Source organism: Cydia pomonella, chromosome 18 (assembly GCF_033807575.1).
Source record: "Cydia pomonella isolate Wapato2018A chromosome 18, ilCydPomo1, whole genome shotgun sequence".
In the NCBI taxonomy this organism is placed as follows: domain Eukaryota; kingdom Metazoa; phylum Arthropoda; class Insecta; order Lepidoptera; family Tortricidae; genus Cydia; species Cydia pomonella.
Window position 1 is genome coordinate 1,579,804 of NC_084720.1, and position 19,113 is coordinate 1,598,916.

At 34.6% G+C, this 19,113-nt stretch overlaps 2 protein-coding genes across 5 annotated transcripts in view; one reads left to right on the plus strand and one right to left on the minus strand.

Moving 5' to 3' along the window:
* LOC133527638 (nose resistant to fluoxetine protein 6-like) overlaps positions 1-19,113 on the minus strand; it is a 356,837-nt gene that overhangs the window by 277,608 nt on the left and 60,116 nt on the right. The gene's annotated exons all lie outside the window — the stretch shown is intronic.
* LOC133527943 (phospholipid phosphatase 1-like) overlaps positions 1-19,113 on the plus strand; it is a 63,494-nt gene that overhangs the window by 13,180 nt on the left and 31,201 nt on the right. The window contains exon 1 of one of the 4 annotated variants that reach the window (XM_061865145.1): positions 11,460-11,804. The exons of 2 other annotated variants lie outside the window; for them this stretch is intronic. In XM_061865145.1, the coding sequence (XP_061721129.1) occupies positions 11,724-11,804 (81 nt within the window). In that variant the 5' untranslated portion in view covers positions 11,460-11,723. Of the gene's footprint in view, positions 1-11,459; positions 11,805-13,636; positions 14,258-19,113 lie in introns of those variants that run through there. One more of the 4 variants, XM_061865147.1, reaches the window with a different exon arrangement.

Genomic DNA, 19,113 nt, shown 5'->3' on the forward strand with positions numbered 1-19,113 from the left:
CTACGTATATAGCTGTACATTAGATATAGTAAATATCCCTTCAGGAACAGAAAGTTGAATTCCTAAAATGTTGAATTCCCAAAATGTTGAATTCCAAGAAAGTTGAATATTTTTAATGTCGCAAAATGTTGAATTCTTATAATGTTGAATTCCCAAAATGTTGAATTCCCAGATAATGATCTATTGTGATCGTCCATATAAAAAAAGAAAACGTTTTTCCACTTCTAAATATTTTCCATTCTCCATAATTTTTTAGTATGTTATTAACACGCCCTACTCATAGTGTTGTGTTCCTGCCGGTGAGTAAGGTTGCCAGAGTTCAACGAAGGGGGGGGGGCGGGTTTAGGGTCGGCAACGCGCATGTAACTCCTCTGGAGTTGCAGGCGTACATAGGCTACGGAGACTGCTTACCATCACGCGGGCCATATGCTTACTTGCCACCGACGTAGTATAAAAAAAAAACAATGAAAAAAATAGATTTATAGGTTTTCATCATTTCTATTATTCAAAATTTGCATACTTAACAGAAAAAAAAAATTAAGCGAAATCCGTAAATCTAGAAATGGAATATCATAGAGAAAATACCGTTATTTCGCTAGGACCGCAAAGCTATTCTTCCCTCTTAAGTAATAATTTGGATTTTCTTTACGATATATTTTTATTATTTTCAGTACCTCTATCAAGGTGTAATGCGATATCAAACCTATCTAATAATTTCATGCGTAGCTATAAAAAAGATTGGCAAGTTTTTATCTACTTCAATAAATATGCTACAGAAATTGTTTTTGCACGAAAATGGAAAACATGTTCGTTCCCCCAGCTCGTGTTACAATTATGAATATTATTACACAGTGCTATTCATATATGCTAGAACTGTATTTGAATAACAAAACTGCATAGATATACAACATAATACAATAGATGGGAAATAAAGGCGATTCGTCACAATAGATATGTAGAGCAGCGAAAAGAAATATGTAGTTTATTATATTATGATATGTGACTTGTAAGATTTTATTTCTGATCCGGACCAATTTTTTAGCGTGACGCTTTGTCTCAATGAAAATATGACATTTACATATCATACTCCCTTATTTTTTTCTGTTCAAAACTATGCAAAGTTAGCTTAGACGAAGTATAATTCTCATATAAAATCTGTTAAAAGTCTAAGGGCCTGTTTCACAAAGTCCCGAATAAGCTACTTGCCGCTTATCTGACGAATAAAGTCATCAACACAACACAAGCTTAACTGGTAGATAAAGTGCAAAGATTTACAGGAAGTTTTATCTGGCAGTTAATTTATTTGTTAATTAGCTATCCAATACTTTACTTAGACATTGTGAAAACTAGAAAAATCCTACTTACCACAAAAAAAAAGTGCCAGTAATATCAAAATCAACTTTATAAGAAGCCCGGCTGCGCCGGCGCGTGAATAGGATTCTAAAAGCAGTTGTTAGGAATATTCATACAATATGCAACTGTTTTTTTCTGACTCTAGGCAACCTACAGAGCAATATTTACTTTGATTTTATTTATAATTTTAGGTGCTGTATTAGAATAGTACATTACGATACAAGTGCGAAAAATAGGAAATTCGAAACGAGTGGTGATAAATTAAAACACGACCGAAGGGGGTTGCGAATACCTATTCGTACATGTATCGTACAACGTTTTACAGTACATATGGCCCTTTAAATGTTCGACATAGTAACGTAATATGTATATTTTCGCACTAGTGCGGTAAAGTAGTACCATAAGTACTGTAAAAAATATTGTGTGCAACCGTAGGTACTAGGTACATAATTAGGTTTTAAATATCTCGTGCCTATCTTTACTTCTCAACTGCGTTTCGTTTTTTAACTTCGGCCCTTTAATTCTAAGAACCTTATTATGTACCTTTTGTACAACACACTTTTTAAATTAAACATATATATTAAGAGGGAAGTGATATCGTCGAGAAAATGTTTTTCCACTTCTAAATATTTTCCGTTTTCCATGATTTTTTAGTATTTTATTGACACAATGAAAAACTAGGTTTATAGGTTTTCCTCTTTTTCAAAAATTGCAAAACAACAAAAATTAAAGCGAAACTTATAAACCTAGAATATATTATGCTGAAGCGATCGACATCAAAATCAAATTGATTTGTTAAGATTTATTTAGTGAATAACGTTTTTTCCCGCAATGAAATTTCACAAAAAAAATACCTGTTTCGCTAGAATCGCAAAGCTATAGTACAGTCACGTCTGAAAATATAGATACGGACAAAGTGCCAAAAATATGTATACACTACCTACTTAATATATGGACATTAAGGTCGTGTAAGTATACATATTATTGGCACTTTGTCCGTATCAATATTTTCAGACGTGACTGTACTGTGTAGCGTAGCGTACATCTCTAGAGTCAGATCGAGATAAGTTGGCAGAGATTTAGACAGTCCAGCGTGTGCAAGTGTTAAGTAAACTTCATAATTTCATAGAAGATTGACGTTTAAAATAACACTTGCACCATCTGGGCTGCCAGCTAATCTTGGTTTGACTCTACAATCGTATCTTTATCTCAACTCAACGAGCTCAACGATCTTTATCTTTATCAGAGCTCAACGAGGTTAGGTGGTGGGGTTACGGTCGGCAACGCGTATGTAACTCCTCTGGAGTTGCAGGTGTACATAGGCTACGGAGACTGCTTACCATCAGGCAGGCCGTATGCTTGTTTGCCACCGACGTAGTATAAAAAAACGACGTAGTGTAAAAGAGAGACCTAAGCCCTCCTACGTGTACACGTTCAACGCAGCTGGCCAACTTTATTGTCACGCGTGCAATAGAGTATTTAAGAGCAAGTTCGGCCTGGCCAGCCACATTAGGGCTCATGCTAGACAACGTGTTTACATAATGTGTTTATTTGGGGTCGCCGTCATCGAAAACGATGAGGAGGACTATATATATAGTATAAAAAAAAACTATGCGTAAACACTTATTAAATGCGTACATACAACTTAATGCATTTCCAGTTAATCGACAGAATCAATACTTCATTAACGATAATGTTATTGTGGTTATGACATCACACCCCTATAATGAAACAGACACCAGTCATGGAATGATACAGACAAATCCTGTAAAACGAGTATTTACCATCAGTTTTTAATCGCTGGCAACATTTTACCATAAACAAGAGCCAAAGAGCTGCTTAAGCTTAATAATTTTTCATCGATATTTATTAGTTTGAAAATTAATGGCGCCACACATCCCATGACTGGAGCTAATTTAAATTCGTTAATAACATTGAAACCAATTGTAGTAGCTTTCATTAAATTCATAGAAAGCAGAAAGTACGAATTGGACATTCAACTTTTAAAGCGTAAAGCGGTAGAAATTTTACAGGTGTCGGTGAAATATCAAAAATACTCCAAATTTTCTGTTAAATGTCCCATGATTGGTGCCGTTAACATAGAGATTATAAAAATACTTCCAGGGTGGTATTTAAGTGTTGCTACGAGAAAACAGAATACTGCTGACCACGGAAGTCAAAAAAGATGGCTCTTTGCGTTATGCATATCATATAGGCCATATGATATAGCCCATCAAAGGCCCATGTATTGTATGCGTTTGGCACCTGACTAGTCTGGCTACCTGCCGTGGCAGCATGGTTCCATTTTTATCACTTGTCACTATGCCCGTCACTTTCGCGCTTACAAACTTGTTAGAACGTGACAGGCATGGTGACAAATGATAAAGAGCTGACCATCATCACAGCCCTATGGTCACCGAGCTTAGATTATTTACATACGATAAAATACAATACATTTTTTAAATGTTTTTTTTTTAAGTAGGTTATTAGTATACAATTTAAACAAAATAAAAAATATGGTATGGTTTTTGACGACTTATCTGGCCTAGTGGATCGAAGTCGATGGTCCTGGGTTCAAATGGGATATTTGTTCCTGAGTCATGGGTGTTTTCTATTATATTTAAGTATTTATATATATCGTTGTCTAACTACCGACAACACAAGCCTTATGAGATTACTGTGGGAATTTGTCAATTTGTGTAATATATTTAAACAAGTTTATTTTTAACTTTGTGGGAATATCAAGCAATAAACAATAGTATCCATTTAAACACTTATAAGAATTAAGAATCTTTCGGAACTCATCTTAAATGATTGTTAACTACAAATACTTTATTATTTGCTTACAGATAATGCGATAGATGCCTATTACCACAGATTATGTAATAGTTATCTATTTTATACCTAGTAGTAGACATTTTGGCGCTCGCATTAAATTGTTATGGTCGCATACGTTTACTTACGCCATCTATATTCATTTGACGGAAATAAAGATAGTTATGCTACTCGACGCTAGATGGCGGTATAACTATCGACTATTTTATAAGGCACAGACTGTAAGCGTAGTGAAGTGAAGCATTCTCAAATAACTTTTGATTTAATAAATAATTACAAAGTTTACACACCGATCAGAATATAAACATTTTACGCTTCATCTTACCTAAATAAGTAATCATGATTACTTACTTTACTTACCCATTAAATATGTAACTAATTAACAACTATTATTATTTGACGAGTACATTATTACAGCCGATTTAATTGTTTTAGTCAGAAAAGAATTTGGTACGGAAAAAATAAATATAAGAAAGAGTACTATATAACTTTTAAGCCTTTGTATGGAAAGTCGTTTCAACATTAATACGTATTGTTTAGTGTAGGGTGTAGGTAAAATTTACCTTAAACATGAGTGCAATAACTCTTACTTATCTTGTGTTCATATGATTACGGCAATGAATATATTCTTTGTGGGTTTATATCCACTGCTAATCTTGAGTTACATCCTGCACACTTGACCCTGGCTTATGCATAAGTGAACCAAGAAAAAAAAATAGCCTGCGTATATCGTCTTTTCTAACTTCTGCTTACATAGTTTTTTACTAAATCAGTATATATTTTTTCACGTCAGCAGCTAGAACAAGGATAATTTGCTGCTTAAAAACAGTGAGCAAAATCGCATTTTGCTCACCGAGTGAGACAAAATAACATTCAAGTGACCTTCATATTCGAATGTCATTTCATCGTGCGGGGCCTAATACATGTTCGAAGTATTTGGATTCTATTGTCTTTGTCCCTTTCACGTCATTAGCAAAAAGAAAGAGACAAAAAAGTGCATACGTAATTCAACGATATATTGACTGTTTATAATAGACCCACGAAATAAGTCAGACCGCATCGTTCCAAAACACCCTACGAGTCTTCATTCGTAATAATTAATTAATGAAATAAAACTTTAAAATTTAATAAAAACCCCATATTTTACGTATTTTATTATACAATCAAAACAATGAACTTATACAAATTTACGCAATTGTTCCGCAGTAAATAATTGTACTTAACTACTTTTAACGATCTCTACTATAGTTGACAAATAGTAGTATCCGCAATTCATGCCGGATCTTAGTGTTTTTTTTTTTACAAAAAAAAAGTTGTCGATTGAACTGTCAATTGATGTTCGTTAATTCATTATTTTCGTATTATTTTATTGAAATATCTTTCGTTTTGTTTTATTACGGTAATTAAAGTTAATTGTTAGAATACCTTCAGAAAAGATGAGTGAAATAGTGATCCGTCCGTCTGGATTACATTTTTTCAAGTTGTATTTTTTGATGGCTGAGTGACGTGAAAATTTTTGTGTACTACACGAGATCAAAGTTATTTACATCTCGTGCGCTTTTGAGTCCCTTACTACGCTTAAGATTCTAAATTTGATTCACTCGCTACGCTCGTGAATCTATTATAGAATCTTTCGCTTGCACGGGACTCAAAACAAGCACTCGAAGAAATATCAAACTTTGCTCTCTTGTTGTACAAATAACTATTTGTTGACAATGACAGTATATAGGGTTCAATTCATGCACTTTCCTGCAAGATATAGGTGTCTAAACAATTGTTGCACAGCCGATTTCTAATATATAGTTTTATGCGGATCGAAAACGACCCAATGGGCATATTTTTATATATCAGTGGTGAATAACAACAGCTTATAAATCGAATACAACACCTAAATTGAGATAAAATTAAACTAATGTACAAATTCACAGACGACGGTTGATCCAATGTTATACTAAGGAGTAAGGACAATGATCCATTAAGTCCAAAGTTTGTATTAGTTTTATGAAATGCAATAAATTGTATAATAATGTTGAATAATAATTATTTCATTTTACATCATGGCTACTTGAATTTAAACTGTCTTGAGACATTGGTATTAAAATGAACTAATTTTACGGTTACAACAAAAACGTTTAATTCAGACCACGTGATCCATATTTTTCTTAGTAAACTAGAATAACTTACATCCTATGTTAGTACTTATATGAAAACACTAAACTCACGTGTTTGCGAGTGACTAAAAACACGTGAGCTTAAACCGTAAAATTAGTTTAATAAATAAATATTATAATACATTATTACACAAATTGACTAAGTCCCACAGTAAGCTCAAGAAGGCTTGTGCTGTGAGTACTCAGACAACGATATATGTAATATATAAATATGTATAAATACTTAAATACATAGAAAAAACCCAAGACTCAGGAACAAATATCCGTGCTCATCACACAAATAAATGCCCTTACCAGGATTTGAACCCGGGACCATCGGCTTCATAGGCAGGGTCACTACCCACTAGGCCAGACTGGTCGTTAATTATGGTTACTCTCGAATACTGCCAACCACTACCTACGGATAACCCGTACTCCGTAGCTCCTTTGACCGCTAACGATGTTTAAAATATGTGTTTATTTATAACGAACCATAGTTTTCTCCTTCGGCGTTGCCTGACAATTTTTAAAATTTAAAACCATCAGTTTTGCTAAATTACCTACAGGAGTAACGTTATCGTCATTATTACTATACAGGGTGATTCAGGAGACGTGAGCAGGATCAAGCTTGAGCATTCAGTAAGTTATAAGCAACTGTTTCGTACCAGTATTTGTGAGATTAACGTTCTTTTATTTTTTACTGTTCAAAAAAAAAATGTTATAATTTATTTACACCATGTATGGTCACCCTATTTGTTTTATCCATAACAAGTGACAAATTGAATGTCATCGGAGTCTGGTTACTTTTGAAAAATCGTATCTCACTCAAGTGTGACATTTTGTTTTCTTCATAATCAAACTGCTGTCATAACGGTTAAAGAGGTTTTATCTTTCTTAATTAAGTGTTGTAGGGTGTCCATGATTGTAGATTATCAAATTTGTCCTTCCCAAAAAGTTAAATAACAGAAATAAAGCGAGATTCTTTTACTTAAATATGATGGTGAACGGTTCATTAACATTTACTGATTGTGTAGGCTTAGTCCTGCTCACGTCTCATGAATCACCCTGTATATTTTTGATCTAACTGTCACACCGATTTGTATTTTTTGTACAAATGGTACAAAAGCAGCATGATTGATTAGTCAATTTGCCAATAGAACTATCATTTTAGTATTTGAGATATAAAAACAAGGTTTCTCACAGCACACCATCATTTATTCCGTGCATGTTACGGTCAAGGAATATGATTTCTATGCCAATTCGTATCTTGTCCACTGGCAATAATATCAGAGGGCCTACCGGGAACCACGTTCATCGTATTGCCTCTCAGTCGCAATTGTGAATTCGTACGTAAGTATGACAGGGAGGCAACACGCACGTATTAAAAATATAAGTAAGAATATTTTCCATCATGTCAATATCCAGAGGGGAAAATGGAGAAGCGGGTGTCCTCTTTCAGAAATCAGAAATCAGAAATATTTATTGTGCAAACTGTGTAGGTACAAGAATATGACTTAGGTACATTTTTTGATGAGTATCAACAGTTTTACCCTTCTCGGGTATACAATTATTTTTAACTTAAACTAGGTTTTAATATTTTATCTTAAACTATATTTTAATATACATTTAGGTTTACATAGTTATAAAATTCTTTTAAATTATAGAAAACTTTGTCTATTAAAAAGTTTTTTAAGCATCTTTTAAAAGTATTTCCTTCGAGGCTTTTTATTCCCTCTGTATGTACCAAGGTAGGTAGTGCCACGGAAATCAATTCCTTGATTCTTTGAACTCAAAATATTCGTTAATAAATCGTTATAATAATAACAAACAAACAGACAAGTCTTCAGTGAGAAGATAATTCCAATATTTTATTCAAACAGGGCATAAACAAAACTAGTAACTTGAAGTTGAAATACGAGAATCATTTGTCGCGTAAGGAGTGAATAATGTTTTATCTTGAAACTAAAACGTAATAAGTTCCCTATACATGTATGAGATGTTCGTCGTTTTTGGTTCTGAAGCGTGCAATCATGGTTATTGATATTAGTTATGCGTTTATTTATGTTATGCTATTTATAAACGGCAATCTAAAGTCAATAAGTTGAGGGTAAATGCTATTAATTTTATGACGAAACTTCCGTGAGACTCGGACATACATATAATATGTATTAAAATTAAGGTCATTTACATATTTTCTGCCCTCCGGGCGGAAAGCGACAACTTTGCTCCCGCTGCGCTAAAAGAAGTTGCCGCTTTCCGCCTCCGTCGAGCAGAAAAATAGTATGCGCACCACGGGAGGAAACGATTCCTACGAAGGACACTCCATCCCGCATGTTTGCCAATTTTACACGCGGCAGCAATGTCCTACTTTTCCTCCCTTGGGACACAAATAACTATTAAGTGCGCGAGGGCCTACCCTTTCAACCTGGAAGTCGCGGGTTCAAACCCCGACTCGTACCAATGAGTATTTCGGTACTTATGTACGACATATCATTCGATATTTACCAGTCGCTTTTTGGTGGACTAATCCCAATAAGGCCTAGTTTACGCCAATTCTAGGGATTAGTTGCCAAGCGGATCCCAGGCTCCCATGAGCCGTGGCAAAAATGCCGGGACAACGCGAGGAAGATGATGAATTGATGATGATTTCAATTTCCAAAGAGGAACATGGGGACTACGTTTTTATGGAGAAGCGGTCGTCCCCTTTCCTCTTAAGTAAGTTTTGTACGAATACAGGGTGTTTATTTAGTCACCTGCAATAACTTACAGGGTGAATATATAGGTCATACTGACCAATTTTAACTATGGGACCAACTCCGAAACCGCGAAAAAATGGCCTTTTCATATATTTTGGCTACCTTGACATTTTCTATGGAAGAGTTTTTTTTTTTCGCTATTTCGGGGCTGGTCCCATACTAAATGTTCCTCAGGATGACCTTATTACATTCATCCTGTAAATTATTGCAGGTGGCTAAATTTACACCATGTATTTAAGTTGCTAATGTTCATAATTAAAGGCAATTATCACCTAAAATTACTTAATTAAGTCATAATTATTCAAACCGCATTGAAATGCAAATTAATTAAATATTCACACTCTAATTATTAGCTAATTACTCTTCCGGCCCGATTCGAAGAAAGATTAAGACACGTTTAAGATCTTGGAAAAATCTTCAAAAGATCTGTAACTAAACGACATGTCAAAATTGACGTTTATTTCGATTCCGCTGTGATCCTAATAGGTAAGATCTATCTACGATATTTCTAGTGACATTGGTTGCCCGAATCGAGCTGCTTCTGCCAATTATACGACATACAAGCGATATCTAAATGAGAAACTTATCTAAACCAGAACTTATCGTTATCGTATCTCATTCTTCGTACCGGGCCGTTTATTTATGCTTAATTACTATCCCGTAATATTTTTTTGGAAATTTGCTTTAATTTGGAAAAATTAAAGGTACAGTCAACATAGTTATTTACATATGTATCTTACTCGTAAATAACATTTTCCCGTTCGGGTACTGATATATCCAAAGTCCGGTCTATTTCTAGTTTATATTACTAATAGACACATTTAATACATAGCAACATAGTTGTGACACATATATCTCGGGTTCAAATCCTGGTAAGGGCATTTATTCGTGTGATGAGCATGGATATTTGTTCCTGAGTCATGGGTGTTTTCTATGTATTTAAGTATTTATAAATATTTATATATTATATATATCGTTGTCTAAGTACCCTCAACACAAGCCTTATTGAGCTTACTGTGGGACTTAGTCAATTTGTGTAATAATGCCCTATAATATTTATTTAATATTTATTATTAAAATATCTACAACTATGAGTAACCTAAATGATTAAATAAGTCCAATTTCAATGTCTGTGATAATGTTTATAAGTAAATAAGCGAAGTAATGCATTAGTTTATTCTATACTGTTAGTAAAGAGAGGTATGGGCACTGTCAATGTCATCTCGTTTTGTGTGGCAGGGCACAGAACAGCGGATGTCATTCCAGATCTAGAGCAGAGCCCAACTGGGGAAGTACCTCCACCTTACAGAAAACCACAGCCAAATAACACTAGACCCTACTCATAGTGTTGTGTTCCTGCCGGTGAGTAAGGTTGCCAGTGCTCAACGAGGGTGGGGTCGGGATTTAAATGCAATAATTTAACTTAATTTATCCATATAATACAATAAATTAAATTAAATAGCCCAATAACACCTGTATTCAATTTTTATGTATTGTATTTTTTTTATAATTTCTATATATTACTTTAATGTCCACATTATTATGATAAATTCCTCATTTCCTATCTATTTGACTAGATTTTGATATAAAAATCAACATAGTGCCATCAATTTATCTTCCCTATTACTCATACTCATACTCATACTTTTTAGGGTTCCGTAGCCAAATGGCAAAAAACGGAACCCTTATAGATTCTTCATGTCCGTCTGTCTGTCCGATTATGTCACAGCCACTTTTTTATTGGTAAAATATACAATTTTACATGTCAGCAATAAAATACTCAATTGAAATTAAATTAAAAAGAGGTGTTTATATGCAAGTACCTTATATTTTACATAAAGTTCGATTTAGGGCAGCCGGTAGTAAACCCTTCAAAGCGCACAGTCCGTTGACATATATATCTAAGGACGGCCCTTAGGGACAATAAGAATGGGGCCAGTACAGCGGTGTCACGCACACGAATTCGAGCCAATCGTGCAGTCTAACGCCGCAACGCGATTGGTTGATGAGTTCGCACCACGCGCGCGATTGATCGCAACTAGTTCCGTTAGACTGAACGATTGGCTCGAATTCGAGAGTGACACCCGACAGGCCCGTCCTTAGATATATATGCCAATGGCACATACTATAGTATTTATTTAGAAATTTTATTTCGCTTAAAATTTACGGTTTTTTTTGTTTAATTCTCACTGCACCCACCTTGAAGTTTCTCTGTTTTTCCTTATGGTTGACTGGTAGAGAATGCCTATTGGCATTAAGTCCGCCTGTTGTACTCTTTTTTTATGTGCAATAAAGTTTAAAATAATAATAATAATAATGGCACAGTCCCTGTTTATCTCAGGCGATGCCACTTCGACACTCATTGGCGCCATCTAGTTGCAATAAATTCTAATAGTGCTGAATGAGTAATGATCTACACAGCTGACCTGAGATGACGTTCGAACGGATTTTCCTTATAATTACTCACTTAATTAATAAAACAATAGGAATTAGAACAAATGTCTCCATTACTGTATTAACCACAGTGCGTGTACCTAGCATTAATTATTAGTATTTTTTCTAGTAGTATTTTTCTGCTTCTGATTAATATTGTTTTGGAATTAATCGATTTTAGTGAGTGAATTTTAAAATGGTGCTTGATTCGCCTCTGAAAACCAGTATAGGGGAAATCAAAAGGATTTCTTCAACATTAATTAGGAGGCAAAGTCAGGTATGCTTTTAAATTGTCTTTCTCACTGGAAATACCATAGTTGCAATTTCAATAGGAAACTTTTTTTTTTTTAAATAGCAAACAAATTAATTGCGAAGTGTTTTGCCAAAGATTCATTTGGGAAATGAAACTACTGCGATATGTTGGGAAGTGAAATTTGGCGACCTTCGATAATACGACCTTATTCAATTCAATTCAATTCAAATATACTTTATTCATGTAGGCCTAGCAACAAGCACTTATGAATAGTAAGACAGTATTACATATAATTATCTTAAACTAATTATCAGAGCAATTTATTAATGTTGTAAGTATTATTCCATATATAATACTAATGAATATAATTCATAGATCAAATTTAATACTAAAAATTTCACAAAATATAGTCATACAAAAATAAATGTATAAAAAATACTAGTCTAGATTGTTTCTAGAATAAATTCTAAATGTCAAACAAATATAATAAAAACAACAAAGGAAATACATGCATTGGAATATCCATTTCATCATCATTATTCAAATATAATAAATAATTAATCATTTCGAATCACAATTAATCCCACGTTGTTTTATCATTCATGTAGTGTTGTGTGGTATAATAAGCTTTAGAAATAAGTTTACTAACGTTTCCCAGCAATGCAGTAGGCTACAAGACTGAAGTCTAAATCCGAACAGTACCTTTAGACAATCGATGAATACATTAGCCACGGTCGAGGTTGATGACCAAAATTTAAGTACAATTTCCGATACTGTCATCATTATCATGCGAATACTATGTCTTAGATAGCGATAATCTGAAGCACTGTTCATTTCCGACAATCCTCTATGAGTAATGCTATGAAATAGCTCATTTATATGTATCTAATCTAACAAAGAATGAAATGATTCCGAAATATTTATGACACATTGATATCTGATAATGTGATATTCCTAGTGGCTTAAGTGTTGTTTTCACCACACCAGGTCGTAAATTCTCTTTTTATTCTTCAAAAACACATATGAAACGATTTTTTTTGGATGGTTAATTGTACCAGCACAGATTGACTTAGGAAAGATGGCACTTAATGGCTCCTCTACACGATGGACCAGCGAGATGGCCATGCGATGGTGGAGAGCACGCATTATGGAATGGGCTACGTGTAGATGCGTACGTACCATCGCTGGCCCACTACCTTTGATGCGGACGAAAAACCGACACCGCGGCCATCCCATCGCCATTCCGCCGCGCCATAAGCCATCCGACACCACTACCCTCTCTACACGCTGGCCCATCTTAGTGGGCCAGTATTATGGCCCATCGTGTTGAGGAGACATAAAAGAGAGTTCTGTATATAAATTACAAACCAGCTCTTTACAAACGGCTTATGTCCATATTTCATGGTATCTCATTAGTTAATACGATATTAATGCCATTAATATGCCCCCGCAGGCTTCATTTGGAATACAATACATAATACATATAACTGGATTGTAAAATAATCGACTTTTATCAAGAAATGTTGTATCATGTAAGTAATTTTCTTAAACTGTGTAAGTAATTAACGTGAGTGGAATAAACAAATTTTGATTTAGATGTTTTGAAAACTGACGAGTAAGTTATATTTTATCCACAAGAAAGGCAAAGTAATGTTTTACTCTAGAGGAGGTACATGCGCATTGCCGACCCGAAAACTCCGCACTCTCGTTGAGCTCTGGCACAGGCTCTGGCAACCTTACTCACCGGTCACCGGTAGGACAACACTTGAGTTTGGGTCTAGTGTTATTTGGCTTTGGTTTGGTTTGATTTGGTTGTGGATGTATATTACTTGAATTTAATGCTAAGTTTCATGTTGCTTATTTATTAATGTCGTTTTAAAAAGAGACCGTAACTTCTATACAGGGTTTATTTAGTCACCTGCAATAATTTACGGCCTGAATATATAGGTCATACTGAGAGACTTTTACTACGGGACCAATTCTGAAATCGTGAAAAGAATTTTTACGCTCCCATAGAAAATGTCAAGGTCAGACAGCCAAAATGTATGAAACGGCCAAGTTTTTTCGCGATTTCGGGGTTGGTTCGATAGTAAAAGTGGCTCAGTATGACCTATATATTTACCCCGTAAGTTATTGCAGGTGACTAAATAAACACCTTGTATACAATAGAGGCCGCTCTTCATTTTGGCGGAGAGTTCAAGTCTCTTCATGCAATGCAGTATCAGTGAACGATTAAAATGGCCTAGCATGCGTAATATTCTTACTATCAATCCTTATCAAGAAGTGAATTAGCAATAGATAATGAACAAAAGCAAATCAGTTTTAAAGTGCTAGTCGATATATGAACGCGAAGTGTGTTTGTGTGGGCTATTATATTTTGTGTGTGTATAAATAGTTACGCTTTGTGTATATATATAGTTACCCTTATAAGTGAAATAGATCTGAAAATGGATTTTAGGACATATGAAGTGGTGCCGGTAAATATTGATTCATTTACTTAGTAAATAGCGCCCGTTGACGAATTTTAATAAAAACAAATGCGAGTGCGAAAAATATTGAGAGATACGTAAACTTATAGCTTAAATAGTGGTTAATTTAATTATATATTTATGTCATTTCGTAAAAGGCATTGGAACTTAAGAGACACACGATCGCTGCCATAAAGACGAAGTTACGCTCTTATTTTAAAATAACATTTTACAAAAACATGCAATTTGACATGAAAATTCGAGTAACATAATATACACCGTGTTTTTATTGAATTCCGTTAACTTCGGGGTATCAGTAAGTACGTTTAAGGAAACTAAATGGCATAGTAAATTAAAAAAAAAAAATTGTATTTTTTTTACTATGTTTATAAAAAGTAACTAAATGTTGCATATAGCGTTGTTGTAACACGCGCATATACATTTAACTCAACCAAACAATTGAAAACTGTGACATATCAATGTCATTTAGACGACCGGTTTGGCCTAGTGAGTAGTGACCCTGCCTACGAAGCTGATGGTCCCGGGTTCAGATCCTGGTAAGGGCATGTATTTGTGTGATGAGCATGGATATTTGTTCCTGAGTCATGGGTGTTTTTTATGTATTTAAGTATTTATAGATATTTATATATTATAATATATCGTTGTCTAAGTACCCTCAACATAAGCCTTATTGAGCTTACTGTGGGACTTAGTCAATTTGTGTAATAATGTCCTATAATATTTATTTATTTATTATTATTTATTTATTTCGAACATTGATCGTCCGAGATAGTACTTACGTTTAGTAGCAAATGTATGAACTCGCACTAAACACTAATCAATAAGTAAACAGGCCCTAAAGCAAGTGTACACGCTCGTAAGGGCCTTATAAGATAAAAATTAATGATTGATTATCTCCGAAATGGAGTTAATTAGAATATCGGTGTCTTTGAGAAAGTTACTTAATTTAAGCTCAGAAATGCACCCTCGAAATTAAAGCAAATAAAAAAAACACGGTGTATATATGTTGTTTTAAAATGAGAGCGTAGATTCCATTACATGGCTTTTTGGCGGCGAGTCAGCAGGACTATACTCCCTTTTTGTACTGAGTGACACAAACAAATGCTTTTGAGTTCATGCCAGTAACCACGTATTTAATAATAATAACAGTACGTTATTCAATTCACCACTTACGTAAGTACACCTACGTATGAAACATCGTTAATCCCTTTTACGTAGGTACACTTTCTTACACTTTGACGTTCAATTTTAAACCTTAAAACTATAATATTCAAATATAATTTATCGTTTTCACCTTGTTACCTATTCGTACTTAACATAATTTGCGGTAACTATAAGGTATCATAGGTTTTGAGTTTAAATATAACTTATTATATTCCATTATAAAGTACCTATAGCCACAAACAGTAGGTATATTTTGTTATAAACTTCATCCTAATACATAGGTATTTATAGGAGACTTGAACTCACGACCTTTGGATCGATACTCCAGCGCTCTGCCATCTGACCCACCAATAATAATAGCACCGTTCGCAGACGTTTCTGCTTGTACTCGGAATTAGTAGCTCTTTCTCAATCATCTTAAATTAGAAGCAATAATATTTGTTTAAAAACACTAAAAACAACAATGTAAAGGTAATAACGTCCTTCAAATTAATACCAATATCGATCATGTGGTGCAATTACGCCTAAGCGTATCTTAATCTAGAATCATTTAAGTCCAATTGTAAGGGTGAAATTCAAAGGGCTGGTGGGTAACAACACAATTTTTTGGCCTGGCAACATCGAGGTTCTTGAAGCTTAAACACACCAGTTCAAGGATCACACGTTATGGCTTCTCTACACAATGGGCCATCATACTGGCCCGCTAAGACGGGCCAACGTGTAGAGAGGGTAGAGGTGTCGGATGGCTTATGGCTCGGCGAAATGGCGATGGTATGGCCACGGTATCGGTTTTTCGTCCGTACATCAAAGGTAGTGGGCCAGCAATGGTGCGTACGCATCTACACGTGGCCCATTCCATAGTGCGTGCTCTCCACCATCCGACCATCGCATGGCCATCTCGCTGGGCCATCGTGTAGAGGAGCCATAACCATCACATGGCCATCTCGCGGCTCCAGCGCTGTGCCATCGTGTAGAGGAGCCATTAAACTTCGTTTTAATAATAATGCATACGACACAGTTCTGCATTATTAACTACGTACAGTCAGCATCAAAAGTAGCGGATAAAATAACGCTTCATAAGTATCTACCATTCTGTAACAGCTTCACAAAAAGTGATGTCTTTAATACAGAACAACTAAGACTAAAAGATATGCTTTCGAACGCTAATTTTAGAAATTAATCTATATTTGGAAAAGTAATACGGAATATCAGATACTTTTGGTCCGTTGTTTCATCCTCTACTTTTGTTGCTGACTGTACAACATGGAATTTTTGGAAGAAATAACGAAGACGTAACAAAGTGTGAATAAGCATTAAGTTGTACAATTTCTTTGTAAACGTGCGTAGTATTATTTACGAGAAATTACTACGTTTACAGTTACAAGGCACTTTAAATACGGTCACGAGACTTTGACGTTATTATTAAGGTCAGAAGGATATTAGGAATTTCCAGGGTAAAAGTAGTTGTACCACTTGTACCTAAATTAAAATGAGTCAGATCCAACCGTTTATTAACCACATAAATGAAATCCGAGTTGTAAAGTATACAAATAAAACATTACTTCAATCAAAAACGTCACTTTTGACACTGACAGATCAGATCCATAATTAATCCAGATCTAATATGTATATAACATGTTATTAAAATCAGAATACATTTATTAGATTTAAGAGGGAAGAATAGCTTTGCGATCCTAACGAAATAACGGTACTTTTGCTATAAAATTTCCATTTCGGGAAAAACGGTTTCCACTAACTAAAATTTACGAATAACAAATCACTTTGATTTTGATGTCGATCGCTTCAGCATAACATATTCTAGGTGTATAGGTTTCGCTTACAGAAAACGTACTGCAAATTTTGAAAAAAAGGAAAACCTATAAACCTATAAAAAGTAAAAATAAGTAGAAATGGCGGACAAAACAGAAATTCTCGAATGAGAATAATTCGAGTATGTGATATACTTCCCTCTTATCACATCTTACTTAGTCACTATGTTTTTGACTTAACTTTGCTATTATTTTGACTTTAAAATATGTATATGTAGTAGCTGTAGTAGGTACCTAGTTATCTGCGTGACGCATGAAAAGACATTTTTAATTCATAATCCAGTACAATACAGAAACTACATTTAATTTTGATAACATACAACTTGAAAACTCTTTATACACACATTTATAACTGAAATAGACCAATACCCATAATAACAGTTTAATATATTCCAATTCCAAATTACAGATGAATAATAACGAGTTTAACAAATAATTCGTGCATTGAAACAAATAATTATAAAGGAACAAAATTACAAAGAATAATTACTGATACTGACTCTAAACAATAAATGTGTCGTTTTCAAGCAAAGAGTCCCACTTAGTCGCTTGCTATGCTATAAGGAAGCTTTGACCGATTATTGGTAAAGATACAAGCAAATCTCGTCCTTGTACTCCTTATTGTAAGCGACAAAGTGGGACTTTTATAGACTTTGACACAAATGTGGCATTATCTATGAAAAGGGTCCTTATTGTCGATGGCGCTTACGCTGCACTGCGTCGCGCAGCGTTGTATTTGTATCGGAGCATCGTTTATAACGGCGGAAGCGCCATCGACAATAAGGTCCCGTTACATAGATAACGTCACAAATACTGTCCAATAGCTCAAGTAATACTTTTAAACGCTTTCTGGGCACATAAGAACCATTATAGAACGATCTATGAATACAAAATATTAACTACGAAACTCAAGGTCATCTATCGGTTATAAAATTTCAATGAGATACTGACCAATTGTCAACTTTATGTCCATTCAATAAGGTTTAGGTAATTGTTGAAAGTAGTGACCGAAACCCAATTTTTGTCCGAAACCGAAATCCGAATGTTCCGCATCCGAAACTTTTATAAAAGTGTTAAAATCTTTTAAAAAATGCCCGTGGCCTGTCTTTGTCTTTAATTAGGTATATAAACAATGAATTAGGTACCCATAGTTAGTGCACGCTATTATAACAAACCACTACTTATTCTGATTAGAAAAGACTAGGTAAGTAATCAGAATTCACTCATCAATCAATTAGCCGAACGCGATCCGTAAGTGCAATATTGAATTGTATGTATTAACGCGGTCGAAAGGTATGCGCATTCTTCGGCCGAAAACGAACTTTCGACCGAAACCTGACGAAAACCAAAGCTTCGGTCGGACTCTAGTCAACAGTATGGTTGGTACAAGGTTTCCATTATGTTGTACATAATAGATAAGCACTTAAAGGGCTGGCGGAACCTGGGAAGCATTAGGCTGCGGTTGAGGTCAACATTTCAACACAGTACTTAACTTTCACTGTAGGTACCTACCATTTTCCACAGTTTTTACCACCATTTCTCACTTTGTTATATTTAGCTTTTTCTCAAATATGCCTTGAAATTCTGCGATACATGTTTCGGACGCTTTAGAAAGACACGGCGGCAATAGATTTTCATACGACATTGCGACTAATTATATAATCTGTGCTAGGGTTCTCATACGGCAATTCCTTATTTCCAACATTTTTGAGGTTAGAAAAATTCTAATCTTAAAATACGGGGTACCTTTACATAAACATTATTTTCTGAGCATGTTATGATTTTTGTTAATAAACAGGAAAAATATAGTTTTCCTATGAGGAATCTTTAACGCTGGACAATGAACAATTA